Source organism: Engystomops pustulosus, chromosome 2 (genome assembly GCF_040894005.1).
Source record: "Engystomops pustulosus chromosome 2, aEngPut4.maternal, whole genome shotgun sequence".
NCBI classification, from domain to species: domain Eukaryota; kingdom Metazoa; phylum Chordata; class Amphibia; order Anura; family Leptodactylidae; genus Engystomops; species Engystomops pustulosus.
Window position 1 is genome coordinate 13927622 of NC_092412.1, and position 19436 is coordinate 13947057.

The 19436-nt window shown below is 41.7% G+C and overlaps 3 protein-coding genes across 6 annotated transcripts in view; 2 read left to right on the forward strand and 1 right to left on the reverse strand.

The window, feature by feature from the left end:
• LOC140119963 (uncharacterized) overlaps positions 1 to 19436 on the reverse strand; it is a 1020783-nt gene that overhangs the window by 619593 nt on the left and 381754 nt on the right. The gene's annotated exons all lie outside the window — the stretch shown is intronic.
• The window catches only part of LOC140119780 (uncharacterized), a 272257-nt gene that overhangs the window by 100934 nt on the left and 151887 nt on the right, over positions 1 to 19436 (forward strand). The window lies entirely within an intron of this gene.
• Positions 6032 to 19436, forward strand: part of LOC140119791 (uncharacterized) — a 61403-nt gene continuing 47998 nt past the window's right edge. The window contains exons 1-6 of one of the 3 annotated variants that reach the window (XM_072139180.1): positions 6041 to 6153; positions 10093 to 10218; positions 10660 to 11029; positions 11143 to 11243; positions 11669 to 11726; positions 12394 to 14197. In XM_072139180.1, the coding sequence (XP_071995281.1) occupies positions 10945 to 11029; positions 11143 to 11243; positions 11669 to 11726; positions 12394 to 13682 (1533 nt within the window). In that variant the 5' untranslated portion in view covers positions 6041 to 6153; positions 10093 to 10218; positions 10660 to 10944 and the 3' untranslated portion in view covers positions 13683 to 14197. Of the gene's footprint in view, positions 6154 to 10092; positions 10219 to 10659; positions 11030 to 11142; positions 11244 to 11551; positions 11727 to 12393; positions 14198 to 19436 lie in introns of those variants that run through there. The other 2 variants (XM_072139179.1, XM_072139178.1) reach the window with 2 other exon arrangements.

A 19436-nucleotide genomic window follows, 5' to 3' on the forward strand; every position in this document is an offset into this window, starting at 1 on the left:
ATAATTCTCCTATATATGGTATATCAGCCATGTCTGCAGTGTATGAGGTGACTGGAACAGATACATGAGGAGACGTGGTGACTACATGATCTCATGTGGTAATAATTCTCCTATATATGATATATCAGACATGTCTGCAGTGTATGAGGTGACTGGGAGCAGATACATGAGGAGACATGGTGACTACATGATGTCCTGTGGTAATAATTCTCCTATATATGGTATATCAGCCATGTCTGCAGTGTATGAGGTGACTGGAACAGATACATGAGGAGACGTGGTGACTACATGATCTCATGTGGTAATAATTCTCCTATATATGATATATCAGACATGTCTGCAGTGTATGAGGTAACTAGAGGAGATACATGAGGAGGCCTGGTGACTACATGATCTCCTGTGGTAATAATTCCTCTATATATGATATATCAGCCAAGTCTGCAGTGTATGAGGTGACTGGAGCAGATACATGAGGAGACATGGTGACTACATGATCTCATGTGGTAATAATTCTCCTATATATGATATATCAGCCATGTCTGCAGTGTGTGAGGTGACTGGTGCAGATACATGAGGAGACATGGTGACTACATGATGTCCTGTGGTAATAATTCTCCTATATATGATATATCAGCCATGTCTGCAGTGTATGAGGTGACTGGAGCAGATACATGAGGAGACATGGTGACTACATGATGTCCTGTGGTAATAATTCTCCTATATACAGGGCCGGATTATAGGCGGGGCTCCCGGGGCTAGAGCCCCGGGGCCCCCACCATCTTGCCCCCCCCCCCAGGGGGCCTCCACCAGATGGCACCCCCCGCGCCTCCCTTCCTGCGCCGACATCTCCCTGAACGCCCCCACGGCACAGGTCACAGCCTCCCCACACCCCCATCCGCTTGGATGGTCAAGCCTACCACCCTGCGCCCGCCCTCCACCTATTCCCCTGCAAGGCCGAGTCACACGGCCCCCGGCGAAGTGGACCGCCTCCATGCCCGCCCACACCCCGCATGGCCGAGGCTCCAACCCCCTACCCCAACAAGCAGCCCCGAAAAAGCAACCGCCTTCCGCAACCGCCCTCCGCAACTCCCCCCGCCCCCCGCCAGAAAAAGCACCCGGCTGAACAACGCCCCCCTCCCCCCCAGGCCGAACAAGCAACCCCGCTCGTACTCCCGCCGCCCCCCGCCCTCCGCAACTCCCCCGTCGGAAGATGCACCCACCCGAACACGGTCCCCCCCGCCCCCCTCCTCTCCCGCCAAACAAGCAACCCATCCCCCCGGCCGTACAAGCAACAGTCCGACCGTCGCCCCCCCCCCGCGGGCCGAACAAGCACCCTTTAGACCCCCCATCCGCTCAAACACCCGCTTGACGCCACGGAAATGTAAGTTTATTGTGTGTAAATATGTATTTAGTTGTGTATATATGTGTATATACAGTATATATATGTATATACAGTATATATATGTACATACTGTGTATATATGTATATACTGTGAATATGTGTATATATGTATATACTGTGTATATATGTATATACTGTGAATATATGTATATACTGTGAATATATGTATATACTGTGAATATGTGTATATGTGTATATATGTATATACTGTGAATATGTGTATATATGTATATTCTGTGTATATATGTATATACTGTGAATATGTGTATATATGTATATACTGTGTATATATGTATATACTGTGTATATATGTATATATGTATATACTGTGAATATGTATATATGTATATACTGTGTATATATGTATATACTGTGTATATGTGTATATATGTATATACTGTGTATATGTGTATATATGTATATACTGTGTATATGTGTATATATGTATATACTGTGTATATATGTATATACTGTGTATATATGTATATACTGTGAATATGTGTATATATGTATATACTGTGAAACATGTATTTAGTTGTGTATATATGTGTATATACAGTATATATATGTATATACAGTATATATATGTACATACTGTGTATATATGTATATACTGTGAATATGTGTATATATGTATATACTGTGTATATATGTATATACTGTGAATATATGTATATACTGTGAATATGTGTATATGTGTATATATGTATATACTGTGAATATGTGTATATATGTATATTCTGTGTATATATGTATATACTGTGAATATGTGTATATATGTATATACTGTGTATATATGTATATATGTATATACTGTGAATATGTATATACTGTGTATATATGTATATATGTATATACTGTGTATATGTGTATATATGTATATACTGTGTATATGTGTATATATGTATATACTGTGTATATGTGTATATATGTATATACTGTGTATATATGTATATACTGTGAATATGTGTATATATGTATATACTGTGAATATGTGTATATATGTATATACTGTGAATATGTGTATATATGTATATACAGTGTATATACTGTATATATGCGCATCTACAGCGTATATACTGTGTGTGTATATGCACAACTACAGTGTATATACTGTGTGTATATGCGCATCTACTGTGTATATACTGTGTGTATATGCGCATCTACTGTGTATATACTGTGTGTGTATATGCGCATCTACTGTGTATATACTGTGTATGTATATGCGCATCTACTGTGTATATACTGTGTGTGTATATGCGCATCTACTGTGTATATACTGTGTGTGTATATGCGCATCTACTGTGTATATACTGTGTGTAGATGCGCATCTACTGTGTATATACTGTGTGTGTAGATGCGCATCTACTGTGTATATACTGTGTGTGTATATGCGCATCTACTGTGTATATACTGTGTGTATATGCGCATCTACTGTGTATATACTGTGTGTGTAGATGCGCATCTACTGTGTATATACTGTGTGTGTAGATGCGCATCTACTGTGTATATACTGTGTGTGTAGATGCGCATCTACTGTGTATATACTGTGTGTGTATATGCGCATCTACTGTGTATATACTGTGTATGTATACAGTGTGCTGTAGAGGAGGAGGAGGTGGCCCCTCCTTCCTCCATAGAAAACAGCGGCGCACGGCCGCACACTTGCAAAAAGATAGAGCATTGCGGTGTACGGCGAGGTTCGGCACCGTACCGCTGCCGGCTAGCCATTGCCCTCTATGGGGACATATATGCAGCCGCATGCACGTCCTCCCAGACGTCCGTGTAAATTAGCCCTTAATATGTATATACTGTGTAGATACTGTCTATATATGCATCTACTGTGTAGATACTGTGTATATATGTGTATATGTGTATATACTGTGTATATGTGTATATATGTATATACTGTGTATATGTGTATATATGTATATACTGTGTATATGTGTATATATGTATATACTGTGTATATGTGTATATATGTATATACTGTGTATATGTGTATATATGTATATACTGTGTATATGTGTATATATGTATATACTGTGTATATGTGTATATGCTGTGTATATATGCGCATACATTTATATCAGCATATATGTGTGCACCTTTAAAGGAAACCTACCAGTTAGAATGGTAGGGGTAAGCTGTAAGTACCGAGCACCAGCACGGTCGCGCGCAGCGCCGCAGCCTCTTCTGCTCTAAAGTTTAAACAGTGTTAAAACCGCGATACAGCGGTTAATAACACTAACGAAAGTAAGTACCGGCACCAGCTCACCCTGAGCTGGTGCTCGGTACTTACTGCTTACCCCTACCATTCTAAATGGTAGGTTTCCTTTAAATATATATATATATATATATATGTGTGTGTTTTTGTATATGCTGTGTATATGGTATGTATGTATATGCTCTATACAGTGAATGTGTGTGGGTGGCTGTGCGGGCTGAGGTGTATGTTACATGGGACTGCATATCTGGTAGGGGTGAAGGTAGATATAAAGATGTGTTACTGGGGATGAGGCGGCTGTGTGTAGCTGTGTTACTGGGGATGAGGCGGCTGTATGTAGCTATGTTATTGGGGGTGAGGCGGCTGTATGTAGCTATTTTACTGGCGGTGAGGCGGCTGTATGTAGCTATGTTACTGGCGGCGAGGCAGTTGTATGTAGCTGTGTTACTGGGGGAGAGGCGGCTGTATTACTGGGGGCGAGGTGGCTGTATGTAGCTGTGTTACTGGGGTGAGGCGACTGTATGTAGCTGTGTTACTGGCAGTGAGGCGGCTGTATGTAGCTGTGTTACAGCTGGGATAGTGGAAAGTGAGCAGGAGGACGTGTATGCACGCTACAATCAGTGGGGGCCTCCACCAGATTTTGCGCCCAGGGGCCCCCACCAACTTTAATCCGGCCCTGCCTATATATGATATATCAGCCATGTCTGCAGTGTATGAGGTGACTGGAGGAGATACATGAGGAGACATGGTGACTACATGATGTCCTGTGGTAATAATTCTCCTATATATGATATATCAGCCATGTCTGCAGTGTGTGAGGTAACTGGGAGCAGATACATGAGGAGACATGGTGACTACATGGTCTCCTGTGGTAATAATTCTCCTATATATGATATATCAGCCATGTCTGCAGTGTATGAGGTGACTGGAGCAGATACATGAGGAGACATGGTGACTACATGATGTCCTGTGGTAATAATTCTCCTATATATATGATATATCAGACATGTCTGCAGTGTGTGAGGTGACTGGAGCAGATACATGAGGAGACATGGTGACTACATGATGTCCTGTGGTAATAATTCTCCTATATATATGATATATCAGACATGTCTGCAGTGTGTGAGGTGACTGGGCAGATACATGAGGAGACATGGTGACTACATGATGTCCTGTGGTAATAATTCTCCTATATATGATATATCAGCCATGTCTGCAGTGTGTGAGGTGACTGGAGCAGATACATGAGGAGACATGGTGACTACATGATATCCTGTGGTAATAATTTTCCTATATATGATATATCAGCCATGTCTGCAGTGTATGAGGTGACTGGAGCAGATACATGAGGAGACATGGTGACTACATGATGTCCTGTGGTAATAATTCTCCTATATATGATATATCAGACATGTCTGCAGTGTATGAGGTGACTGGGAGCAGATACATGAGGAGACATGGTGACTACATGATGTCCTGTGGTAATAATTCTCCTATATATGATATATCAGCCATGTCTCCAGTGTATGAGGTGACTGGTGCAGATACATGAGGAGACATGGTGACTACATGATGTCCTGTGGTAATAATTCTCCTATATGTGATATATCAGCCATGTCTGCAGTGTGTGAGGTGACTGGGAGCAGATACATGAGGAGACATGGTGACTACATGATGTCCTGTGGTAATAATTCCTCTATATATGATATATCAGCCATGTCTGCAGTGTATGAGGTGACTGGGAGCAGATACATGAGGAGACATGGTGACTACATGATGTCCTGTGGTAATAATTCCTCTATATATGATATATCAGCCATGTCTGCAGTGTATGAGGTGACTGGAGCAGATACATGAGGAGACATGGTGACTACATGATCTCCTGTGGTAATAATTCTCCTATATATGATATATCAGACATGTCTGCAGTGTATGAGGTGACTGGAGCAGATACATGAGGAGACATGGTGACTACATGATGTCCTGTGGTAATAATTCTCCTATATATGATATATCAGACATGTCTGCAGTGTGTGAGGTGACTGGAGCAGATACATGAGGAGACGTGGTGACTACATGATCTCCTGTGGTAATAATTCTCCTATATATGATATATCAGACATGTCTGCAGTGTATGAGGAGACTGAGAGCAGATACATGAGGAGACATGGTGACTACATGATGTCCTGTGGTAATAATTCTCCTATATATGATATATCAGACATGTCTGCAGTGTATGAGGTGACTGGGAGCAGATACATGAGGAGACATGGTGACTACATGATGTCCTGGGGTAATAATTTCTTTCAATATCTTTGAAGTCCCTTCTCCTAATCCTGACATATGCCGATATACAACACAGGTATTGGGATGTGGAGGCAGAGCACATCTGCTGCTCGGTGCTAACTTGCCTTCAGTAAGCTGCTCCATAACCTCCCATCATCTCGTCTACAGGCTGCACCACCCCCTAATGTAGACTGTGCCAGAAGAGACCATGCCCACCGGCCTCACTGAGGAACTCTGGGTAAGTAGAGCAGGAATTAGGGAAAGGAGGAAGGAGCTGGACAGTTTCCTTGGGACCCTCATTCTCTACTCAAGAGCCTTCTGTGGAGTCACATAGTAGTGGAGGCCACACTGTGCAGCTTTAGAGACCAGCAGCCTGCATCACAGAGAAACTACTTCAAAAACAAAACAAAATACACTTCTTCCTAAAAACACTCCCCCTCCCCCAGCTGCTGTTCACACAAAGAGGACCCTTGCAGGACAGTGATACAGCAGTCAGCATGGGAGGGTGGGGGAGGGAGCCTGTAGCCACTGGAACAAATATCTGCTGATTTTCCAGTCTTTCCCTGTCTTCCTTCATGACTAGTAAGTGTATATTTAAGTTTTGCATACTGTACTTTATATATACATTACATATACATTATGTGCATGTATATGTTTTTGTATATATGTGGCTATATAGTTGTATGTTTGTGAGTGACAAGGTATTTATATCTGTAAGTCCTCCTGCACACAATCATTTTCTCCTCAGATTCTACGGCTGTGTTATTTGTGGCTGTCTCATAGATTCATGTAGGACTGTGTTCTTATGATAACTGTTGGTGAGGATTCCTGAGCATGTCCGAGCCTAGTGCCTAAGAGGAAAAACTCAGAGCATGTCCTATCCTCATCCACGTTCGTTGCTCACACAGTCCCAGAGACGTAAATGGGACTAATTGCATGTTGTTGTATTAGGCTGGTGCCACACGTAAAGCTTTGTCTGCGTTTGCAGGTTTTAATTTTTTTAGATGTATGAAAACATTATAAACCTATACAAATTTGGTAACTCCGTAATCATACCGACCCCAAGAATAAAGTAGACCTGTCATTTGGGGCATACAGTGAAATCCGTAAAATCCAAGCCCACAAGAATACGGCACAAATGCATTTTTTTTACCAATTTCACTGCATTTGGAATTTTTTTCCCGCTTCCCAGTACACGGCATGGAATATTAAATACCACCATTTTGAAGTGTAATTTGTTACACAGAAAATAAGCCGTCACACAGCTCTGTACATTGAAAAATAAAAAAGTTATAGATTTTTGAAGGTGGGGAGTGAAAAATGAAACCGCAAAAACTAAAAAGGGCTGTGGCGGGAAGGGGTTAAAAAATCACAGTTTATCTTGGTACTTCGAGGCAGGATTTCCTGCAAGGGGAATATATGTGTCGCATAGCCTCAGACACGTAGTATTCTGTAGTCATAAGTACCACATTAACCCCCTTATCATCAGGCTTCACAACTATATCGCTGCGTAACTCTTGTTTTTCACCGATGGTTAAATTGGGAGGGGATAAACCAAAGCCTTCACTTCCTTAGTAACTTGCTCCAAAAATATGTCAATTGATGAGCCTGCTGGTAAGGGAGACAAAAAAGTGGACCAAACCCTGCCCCTGAAGTCTGTCATCTCCATTACCGTCTCATGTTCGCCTTGAACCAGTTCCCTCCAAATACAAAAGTAAGATGTCTTCCTGGTGTGGGAGGGCTCTGAATTGAATCTTAAAATAGGGAAGATAAAGGCATCTCGTAGGCAATTTTTTTTTTTACCAAGTTTATTTTGAAACAGGCAACCAGTCTGGCAAGTTATAAGCTTGGTTGGCTCCTTCCTCGCCACTGCTGCATAGTCATTCTCTCCGGTGGGTTGGGATTGGTTGGGTTGGGATTCTCTCTAAATTTTGCTGCCTTTTATAATAGGTCCAGATTTTCCCCTCTCCCTGCTGATCTCCTCCTTTATTTGGATGAGCTGGTGTTCCTTGTTAGATTCCCCATTACTTTGGACGAGATTAGTGAAACAATAAAATCTATGCCTAAAAGTAACACCCCTGGTCCTGATAGGCTGCCTATTGAACCCCATGTAAAATATACTGACTGTTCTCCCACATTTATTAACTATGTACCAGGAGCTTTTGAACATGACAGATAATCAGCCTCAGTGAATGATACCAGAATTCTGGTTCTTTTAAAACCCAGCAAAGCTCTGGAGGAATGTGACTCTTATGTGACTCTTATCGGACGATTTCACTCCACAACATTGATTTTAACACAGTTTGCTTTTACGAAGATGATTTGGCTTCATATATGACTAATCCATTTTAAAATAGGGAAGATAAAGGAATCTCGTAGGCAATTTTTTTTTTTTTTACCAAGATTATTATCCCCATTATTAATCTCTTCAGAGAATTTTCAGTTTTGCTCATTAATTAGGCTAAATCCGATCTTTTGCCTTTACGCAGGTATGAAGATGGGGCAGGTATACTGCGGCCTTCAGGTGGAGAGATACTTAGGGGTGCACATAGCCAGGGACTCATCTCGCTCATTCGCCCTAAATTTTGAGCCCCCTGCTGGTTTACCTTAAAGAGAAAGTAGTTGTTCCTCTCCACTGTGTCTATGTCGGGACGTATCAAACTGCTCAAAATTATCACTTCAATTGTTATAAGTTCTCGAACATTCAGACGTTCTGTGCCCAGGCATTTTTACTCTCAGTTGGTTTCACTGTTTACCTAATTTATTTGGGGCAGGGGACGAGTGAAGCTTTGTCTGTCCACGCTTACACCTGCAAGTTGCAGGCTGGTGCGTTTTTCCCAGATCTATTTGTATATTATCTGCCAGGTCATCTACAACATATTTGTAGCTGGGTCTCCCCCGACTCTATGCCTGATGACGAGTTACATTTAGACACTTTATCCGCCGGTTCTAGAAGCCTTTGACTACAGGCCCGGTCATCTTTTGCCCCTGCATGGATCAGCCAGGCGGGTGTGGTCTCATGCAGAAAAGCCGCATTGGGCACCTTGGTTCATGTCCCTTTATGTTTCATTGTATGAAACTACATCCTGGCTTTTTAGCCCAGTTCCCTCCAGCAGAGGCAGTTTTCTCATCCTTTTCTCTTATTGAGATTCTGGTTTGGTTTCTGTGATCTGTATGCATCTTTTTTCAGAACTGCTAGGAAGTTCACCCCTAACATAGATCCCCTACATCCAGATGTCACAGATGTTGGGCTGATTGAGCAGACTTTATCCACCTTATGTGGAATTGTGACTACATTGCTTCATCCAGGAGTGTGATGACTTCTCCATTATCCTCTCGCCGGAACAAAATGATCTCCCCTGCATTATGCCTATTGGGCATAACAAAGGATGAAGATCGGATGCAATCGAAACCATTTATCTTCGGAAAGCCCTCTATCTAGCCTTGATGTTGCTATTTGTTTGGATGGCCGACCAAGTCCTGGCTCTACCTTATTAGACTATTGTTTTTAAACATAGAGTTTATGTGGACATATTTCTGAAGGTGTGCGGCCCCTGTTGTTCCTCCACTGAAATGCTGTTTAATGTACGTAGCCTCAGAGAGGCATTACCTGGTCAATTTTCTTTTGCCTATTCCAGTTGGCTTGGAGTACAACTGTATGTTTGTCATTTGACCTTTATTTCAACTTGGACCTTTAAAAATGTGATAACTACTTATGTATTCAGAGGTTAATGTCGTGGATTTTGCTCAACTCCCTCCATCATTTGACCTGGTTGGTTGTTGTAATGTTGGGGTGGGGTTTTTTGGCTTTTGACCGTTTTTTGGACATTTGCCATAGTAAATGAGCCCCACTGTCTTAATATCCAAAGTGTCCGAATCGCACATTTTCTTCGGGTTTCCCGAGTATTTCAATTTGCGCCGTATTGCCCTGGGATTTTGGCGCACGCGATCGGATTTATGTGCCAATGAAGCACGTTTGGAAAAAAATGGAAGTGGTAGAGCTTTAGACAACAGGTGTTACAGAGTCTCTGGAAGAAAGCAGGATGACATTGTTAGGGAACCAGAACGATGGAACAATAGAAAGTTTTTTTTTTTACATTGAGTAGGTTCACACTAGACTATTGCTAGATATTCTTCCAAATGGAATTTATCCTCTGTCCTTCTCATTTTCCCTCAGATTCTTTATATACAGAAGCTGCACAGACAGAATTTCCATTGAAGGATGATGGTCCAGAATAGAGACCATATGCATAGAAGGATCCTGGACCTCACCCTGGAGATGATCTCCTTGATAACCAGAGAGGTTAGAGCAGTGATGGCTAACCTATGGCACTGGTGCCAGAGGTGGCACTCAGAACCCTTTCTGTGGGCACTCAGGCCATCACCAGATATGATTCCAGGTATCTTCCAGCAGTCCCAGACAGCCCAGGACTTGCTGTACACAGAGCTATTTTAAAATGACAGCTGTACCTGGGACTATTTTCTGCTTTATTGGTGTCTTCAGGGGGCTGGTATCAATTAAAACTGTGACAGAGAAGGGAGTATAAATCACAAATTAAATTTCTGTGTTGGCACTTTGCGATAAATAAACGGGTCTTTGTTGTAGTTTGGGCACTCGGTCTCTAAAAGGTTCGCCATCACTGGGTTAGAGTCTCCCAGGACACGGCTCTTATATCTAGGAATAACAGCAGGAAATGAAGGATTCTTAGGATCTATGTAGTGATCAGTGTCTCCCCATACACAGGATTACACAGTAGTGAAGAAGTCGTCTGGTGAGTGTGTGACCCCCCGTGTGTCAGGAGGATGGACCCAGAGCCCCATCACCGAGCCTCCACCTCATTCACTGATACATGAGCAGAAGATCCTAGAACTTACCTCCAGGATCACTAAGCTGCTGAGCGGAGAGGTGAGCGCTGCCGGGAATGCTGGGACATTGTACAATAACACAAGGGAGGTGTCTGGGTGATGACTGTGTCATTGTGGGTGTCCGGTTCCTATAAGGTGTCAGGACGTCACTGTCTATTTCTCCATGGAGGAGTGGGAGTATATAGAAGGACACAAGGACCAGTACAAGGACATCATGATGGAGGACCACCAGCCCCTCACATCACCAGGTAAGAGGAGACCTTCCTGATTATAGAGGACAGAGCAGGTGTGAGGTCACCTCCTCCATCATCTCATCATCACATATAGACAATGTATCAGTCACTGTGTATATTTCCTATAGATGGATCCAATCAAAGAAACCACCCAGATAGATGTTCTAGTCCTGAATATTCTCAAGATTGTCCAGAGGATCCAGAGCAGACTGTCCCACTGGATCATCAGGTAGATGGAGCTGAGACTCTTATAAATCCTCTATAGATTGATTCAATGAAGCTTCTACTAACCTTCAGTGGGTGGAGGATCTATGTGATGATGTTGATGGTTACTGTGGTGGGTGAAGGCAATAAATGGTTTCTAGTTTTAATAAAGATTGTGGTAAGGCGTGCAGTTCAGAGTAGAAGAACTGGATAATCATAAGCCCAGTCTCCACCTCAGGATCGGATCACAACGTTTTATATGTTTTATAACTGTAACATTGAAGTTGACTTGTAAAATAATTGGATGAATATTAATTCTGTCTCTTCCTGCAGGAGATTATTTCCTCTAAGTTCTCGCCTTCTCGATGTTTTTGTCCATCACTTGGATATAAGATAATCTCTGGACACCTCTCCTTGTTTTCTCATGTCCCTCATGTTGGATCTTTCCAGGAAAGTTGTGGTGGAAGGAGGAGCGGAGAGGAAATCCCCTCATCAGTGACAGAGGAGGGTAAGAGCCTTTCATGTATCTTGTGGGTTATTCTTCCCTTATACATTGCAGGGAGAGGTCACATCCAGGGGAGGAGATGGAGATGACATAGACACCGGCTCATCTGTCTCTGGTCTCCTCCTCCAGTCACATCCGTCTACACCCACATGTTGTGTTACTATGAGGCTTTGAGGGATATTATTGGATGTTTCCTCTCCTCAGACATTTGAGGCTGGAGATATAGTGACTGGAGATTTATAAATGGAAGAATGGGACTAGATTAACTTGAAATTGTATCTCACTAAGCATGAAGTATACAGCTGGCCATGTGTCTGGATGGGGGTTATGTTATAGGTGTCCTGTATATGGGGCTGAACGCGACTTCCTCCACTTATTTCAGTCATTTTCTAGGACTGTTAGGCTCTGGGGTGAGATGGGAATCTCTGGTTACACAATCCTCTTATGTCCTGGATGTAGAAGAATCCAATCTCTAAGGATTTGATGACTTCTGTTTAGTACTTGGTGTTGGATTCTCATCAGATTATCTGACAATATATTATATAAGCAATGAATATCTATGATGTTGGTTGTTTTTTTATCCATAGCCGACTGTATGTTACTGACACGTTGCTTCACTTCTGCATCTAAAGGAAACTTCCAATATTGATTTCTTGACCTTAATTTTCAGGAGAAAATAGTAAAGGAGGTTCCGGTGGACGTCCCCCCTCAGCTCTACATGGTAATGTAGAAGATAATCAATCACATCCTTCCACGGAGAAGGGAAATCATGGAGATAAAAGGAAGTCTTCATGTGAGAAGCAGTTTACCCAGAAATCAAGTCATGATCAACTAGCGAAAATTCATACAAGGGAGAAGCCATTTTCATGCCCCGAATGTGGAAAATGTTTTGGGCGTCAATCCGCTCTTTCTATACATCAGAGAACTCACACAGGAGAGAAGCCATTTTCATGTACTGAATGTGAGAAATGTTTTGCTGATAAATATATTCTTATTCAACACCAGAAAATTCACACAGGGGAGAAACCATTTTCCTGTAGTGAATGTGGAAAATGTTTTAGTGTAAAAGGAAAGCTTTCTAGACATCAGAGAATTCACACAGGAGAGAAGCCATTTTCATGTACTGAATGTGGAATGTGTTTTAATCGGAAATCAACTCTTGTTATACATCTGAGAACCCACACGGGAGAGAAGCCATTTTCATGTTCTGAATGTGGAAAATGTTTTACCCTTAAACGAAGACTTTTTGACCATCAGATAATTCACACAGGGGAGAAGCCATTTCCATGTACGGAATGTGGAAAATGTTTTAGCGCAGAAAAAGATCTTTTCAGACATCAGAGAATTCACACAGAGGAGAAGCCATTTTCATGTACTGAATGTGGAAAATGTTTTAGCACAAAAAAAGATCTTTTCAGACATCAGAGAATTCACACAGGAGAGAAGCCATTTGCATGTACTGAATGTGGCAAACGTTTTAGGGAAAAGGCAAAGCTTTTTATACATCAGAGAACTCACACAGGGGAGAAGCCATTTTCATGTGCTGAATGTGGAAAATGTTTTAGGCACAAATCAGCTCTTGTTGAACATCAAAGATTTCACACAGGCGAGAAACTGTTTTCATGTGCTGAATGTGGAAAATGTTTTAGTAATAAATCAGCTCTTGTTGTACATCAGAGAACTCACACAGGGGAGAAACCATTTTCATGTTCTGAATGTGGAAAGTGTTTTAGTTATAAAACAAGTCTTGTAGCGCATCAGAGAACTCACACAGGGGAGAAACCATATTCTTGTAATGATTGTAAAAAATGTTTCAGCTGTAAAACAAGTCTTGTTGAACATCAGAGAACTCACACAGAGGAGAAACAATTTTCTTGTACTGAATGTGGAAAATGTTTTAGTTATAAATTAAGTTTTGTCAAACATCAGAGAACTCACACAGGGGAGCTTGATTGTTGATCCAAAGCTTAGAGATACGGGCCGGTGCTCAGGCCAATCATCATGAACAATGTTCCTATGAAGATCTGTTCCATACAATTGTCCTATTGTAAATGATCATGGTACAGATGGTTTCTTAGGTGACTGTTACATGTTACATATCACCTGTCATTGTCAGCAGCTCATCCCCCGGTGTTTTGGGGGCAGTGAATCTGCGCTGATGAAAGATTTTTACAATCACCCCTCCCCATATGATCGATATAATTTGCATTTGGGGGCTAGTACCACGTGTTTTGTCCTGATAACCGGTAAATCGTGTGTTACTACTTTCTGAACACAAGTGTTTAGGTGTAAACGTATCTGTGTTCAGGAGTCTCTCCTCCCCGATGCGCCTGAATTGTCTTCCAGAATGTTTTGTACCTGCCCCGGTGCCTCCATGTCATCTCCTGCAGCATCACTGCCTCCACCACAATGGCTTCTCTTATTGTAAAGTGACTTGTAGTTTTAATTAGTTCAATAAAGATTGATCAAACTTTTTTGTCACCTGATGTGATAAAAATATTCTGGAGACAGAGAAAACAAAAAATTAGGTATTTCCTTTTTTTTTATTAAATTCTATTTTAATTAGATTGCCTATAGGGAATAAATAACATTGTCTAGTTGTCTAGTTTGTGCTGTTAAAATCAGTGACATGTTGTTTCTCTGTTTAATTAAAACTGTAACTTTATTAATTTCTGAAATGAACAATTTTTTTTCCGTATTGAAGTTTATTCGAGGATTTTTCAACAGACAAAATTTCAACAGACAAATAACAACGCAAATACTCAATGGAGTGTGAACATCGACTTGTGCAAACTAATAATTTCCTGTATTAATCAGCCCGGATATCCCAGTAAATTTTACACAGCGGCTTGAAAAATTGGTTAAAAGTAGAGGACATCAAATAACATGAACCGGCACTGGGGACTTCCGGTCACGGGTCCGCCCGACTGCTTCCAGATTCATTTCTCCCCTAAAAAAGACTGACACCGCCTTTGGATTAATCTGACCCCAGCAGCCTATTTATTACAGAATACAACAAATATAAAACATTTTTGTCTCCCCAATATGTAATAACATTTCCCCCCTCCCCCGGACAGTAATAATAATGCAACGAAGGAAGGTCCTTGGAGCCACAATTAATAATCCTGCCAATCTGCTCCGCTAATTGTTTACTTGCCCCCAACCACCACCGCTGGTTCAAGGGCACCAATTCCTGCAGATGGCTTGTTGCAATTTTTGACTCGCCGGGGCACCACCCAGCAGGACTCCATACCACCATACCCCTCGGCATGGTCCATCCTTCAGGGGAAAACTAGCCTCCATGTTTGCATCAATATGCGCCGAAACCGACACTGGGTGAATGGTAAATGTTGCCCCTTGAACACACAGAGACAAGCGATGTGAACCATAAACTTAAAGTTCCTTCATTCCAGTACACGGCAAAGGCAAAAACAGCAGATAACGATTCAACTGATTCAAGATGGCTGGTTGGGTGGTGTTTGGTAAAGGTTGCTCACAGCCTGGTATAGGTAACTTCAGCTAGACATGATTTGGGTGCTTCAACGGCAGGTTTTCCTGCAGACTCTTGGAGGTAGAAACATGAAAGGGCCGTAGTTATAGGCCTTAGACACATGTGCTACCATGAAACTTCCCAGTAAGCACTCTGGAACTTTCCAGCCACAAAGGGTTTTATAAACTCACCTTGTGAGGAGGCAAGCTCATAATCCAACCAGCACATTTGTACATTATAGGTCAAAAGCACCTATAAACATGACATCTGCTCAATAATAAATAACATTCCTTCCATGGCAGATATTAACCAGCTGCATTACCTATTAAAGACACCTATTAAAGGGCTCACAGAGCTAATCAGTCTCAATGACCATCATAATATCTATTAGGAGTTGTATTTCACAACATACTGCATTGGCAGGGGTGTTGCATACCCCCTTGGTAATTGAACGAGCCACCAATGGCTTGGCTATGGACCTGTTGGGAGTTGAACTGCACCTGGAAGACCATAGCACAGCCTCCAGGAGGTCTGCATACACTGCATACCTGGAAGGGTATAATAAGTAAAGTGTACTTTTTATAAAGTGCCTAGGCCATAAACGTGGTATAGCAGGGGCGTAACTTGAGGGGGTATAGAGGTTGGGATCGCACCCGGGCCCAAGAGGTTTAGGGGGCCCTTAAATTATGGTCAGGGGCCTGGCACAGACTTTGCATTGGGGCCCATCAGCTTCTAGCTACGGCACTGTGGTATAGTACACCAGTGTGGAAAGCAAGCCGCCTATGGTCCTGGTTGGTATTGGACTAAGTCCATTACATATAGCATAAGTACAGTTAATAGCTATGGTAATTTTCTAAAAGTCGTCTCCGCATTTAGTAAATTAAAATCATTCTTCTTTATTTGAAAACATAATTAAAAATTCAGAAGCAAACAGCCGGTCAGCATTTACATTTTTAACTGGAACAGCTACCATGAATTTGTTGTAGTGGTCTATGATGGTCATAGCATAGACATGGCTGGACCAGCTTGGCTCCAACTTCACATGGTCGATGGCTATCATCTCCAGGAAGCGCTAGCTCTAATTGGGGTGTAATGGAGTCCGGTGATGATGTCACCCCCCCCCCCAAGTGATGGCACAGGACGGGCTCACTCGTCACACAGGTTTCGATGTCTTGCTTCATATTCCCCCTGTAGAGCCGCCTGCAGTCTTTTGAGCATCGAAGTGTGTGAAAAATTTCAGATAGATATTTTAGGTGCTCCTCATAGGTCTTTTGAGTAGATAATGATGTCATCTGAATAGAATAGGACAGTACCCGAGGAGACGTATTAACTACACAAACTCCTAGAGCAATTAGGATTTCTGAGGTAATATTCCTCTCATACATGAGGTAAAAGCTGCTTCTACCATAATACATGATACAGTATGTGAGGGGCAGGTGGTCACATCATTGTGAAATAACCCTTGTATTATATTCCCTCAAAGGGAACCTGTCTTCAGAAATTGGTCTCATAAACCCCTACTAGTATGTAGTCAAGCAACTGAACAACTTCCAGTTTCTTTCATGGCCCGCTGTGGTGGCATCACCCAGAAAATTAATTGGTTATATGAAGTCAGGCATGGGGGAGGCATGTACAGGGAGGCACGGGCTGGCTATATACTGGGGCGGCAGTGGCTGGCAGGCTATTTACTGGGGGGGCAGGGGCTGGCAGGCTGTATACTGGATGGCTTGGGCTGGCAATATATTGGGGGCAGGCCAGCTATATACCGGGGGGAAGAGGTCTGGCTAGCTATATACTGGGGGAAGGGGACTGGCTAACCATATATTGGGGGGCAGGGGGCTTGCTGGCTATATACTGACTGGAGGGAGGATTGGTGACCAATGCATTTCCCACCCTAGGCATATACTCGAGTCAATAGGTTTTCCCAGGTTTTGTGTTAAAATTAGTTACCTCAGCTTATACTCGGGTCGGCTTATAGTTGAGAATGTAGGGTAATAAAATTTTATATTTAAGAAAAAAAAATAAAGTCTAAAAACAAAATGTTGCAGAAAACATAGAAAAATACAAAAAATCTCCATCGTTTTAAAAATAAAAAAATGAAATCCCACACATTTTGTTCCTTACACCTTAGACTTTATGAACCCCGAGTGTGTACAAATAAAATCTACAGGCTTTCACAGAGCCACATTGAAAACTTTTTTGGCGCTTAAAGGATGGTAATGCAAAAAGATTTTTTTCTTCAAAACTATTTAATAATGCAAAGGAAGGTACTGTAGTTTTTAAAATAAAACCCTAAACATCTGGTATGGCTTTATGCGTATTAAAACTGTTTAATGAATTTAGGTCTTACAATAAAGGCAGAAAAATGTAATACAAGTTCACCGGTATTATATATAAAACCCAATATTGTCATATTAAAAAAATACATTTTGTCCCAAAAAAACCACGTACAACTAGAGTGACAGAAAAATAAAAAAGTTACAGCTTGTAGAAAAACAGAAAAATGGCCTGGTCGGTAACATGGAAAATAGGAGCCAACATGAGGAGGCGCATTTACTGACCCGTTCACAGAATGTCGGAAAAAACGTTAAAAAGTGCGAGATCCACAGACCCTAAGTAAATGAGCCCCAAGGAGTTGGACACTCTAAAATAAATAGATCTCCTTCCTTACCCAGCCCCTTATTCATGTGAGCTGCAGGATTACGTCAGGGGCTGTAAAACATAAACCACCAGAGCAGACGCCTTCCTTATCTTGTGATTTCTGTGTCTTCATCTTCCTGGTTGAAGCCTCAAAGAGCCGAATACATTACTGCCTGCACTGCGCGCGCTTCATCAGGGGTGACTATAAGGTAAGTCTTTATATTCCTTCATTATTACTATATTAGTAACTGTTGTGGGGCGTTATGATTAAAATGTAGTGTGTATAATATTTTGAGGAGGTCAAAGTCTGACCAGTTGTGGTGTGAGAGCTATATCAGAGCACAGTGTGGGACATAGTTGTTATACAGGAGATACTATACTGTATACAGTGCTGTATCAGAGCACAGCGTGGGACATAGTTGTTATACAGGAGATACTATACTATATACAGTGCTGTATCAGAGCACAGTGTGGGGCATAGCTGTTATACAGGAGATACTATACTATATACAGTGTTGTTTCAGAGCACAGTGTGGGACATAGTTGTTATACAGGAGATACTATACTATATGCAGTATAGTTTCAGAGCACAGTGTGGGGCATAGCTGTTATACAGGAGATACTATACTATATACAGTGTTGTTTCAGAGCACAGTGTGGGACATAGTTGTTATGCAGGAGATACTATACTATATACAGTGTTGTTTCAGAGCACAGTGTGGGACATAGTTGTTATACAGATGATACTATACTATATACAGTGTTGTTTCAGAGCACAGTGTGGGACATAGTTGTTATACAGGAGATACTATACTATATACAGTGTTGTTTCAGAGCACAGTGTGGGACATAGTTGTTATACAGATGATACTATACTATATACAGTGTTGTATCAGAGCACAGTGTGGGACATAGTTGTTATACAGGAGATACTATACTATATACAGTGCTGTTTCAGAGCGCAGTGTGGGACATAGTTGTTATACAGGATATACTATACTATATACAGTATTGTTTCAGAGCACAGTGTGGGACATAGTTGTTATACAGGATATACTATACTATATACAGTATTGTTTCAGAGCACAGTGTGGGGCATAGTTGTTATACAGGAGATACTATACTATATACAGTGTTGTATCAGAGCACAGTGTGGGACATAGTTGTTATACAGGAGATACTATACTTTATACAGTGCTGTATCAGAGCACAGTGTGGGACATAGTTGTTATACAGGAGATACTATACTTTATACAGTGCTGTATCAGAGCACAGTGTGGGACATAGTTGTTATACAGGAGATACTATACTTTATACAGTGTTGTTTCAGAGCACAGTGTGGGACATAGTTGTTATACAGGAGATACTATACTATATACAGTGTTGTTTCAGAGCACAGTGTGGGACACAGTTGTTATACAGGACATACTATACTATATACAGTGTTGTATCAGAGCACAGTGTGGGACATAGTTGTTATACAGGAGATACTATACTATATACAGTGTTGTTTCAGAGCACAGTGTGGGACATAGTTGTTATACAGGAGATACTATACTATATACAGTGTTGTTTCAGAGCAC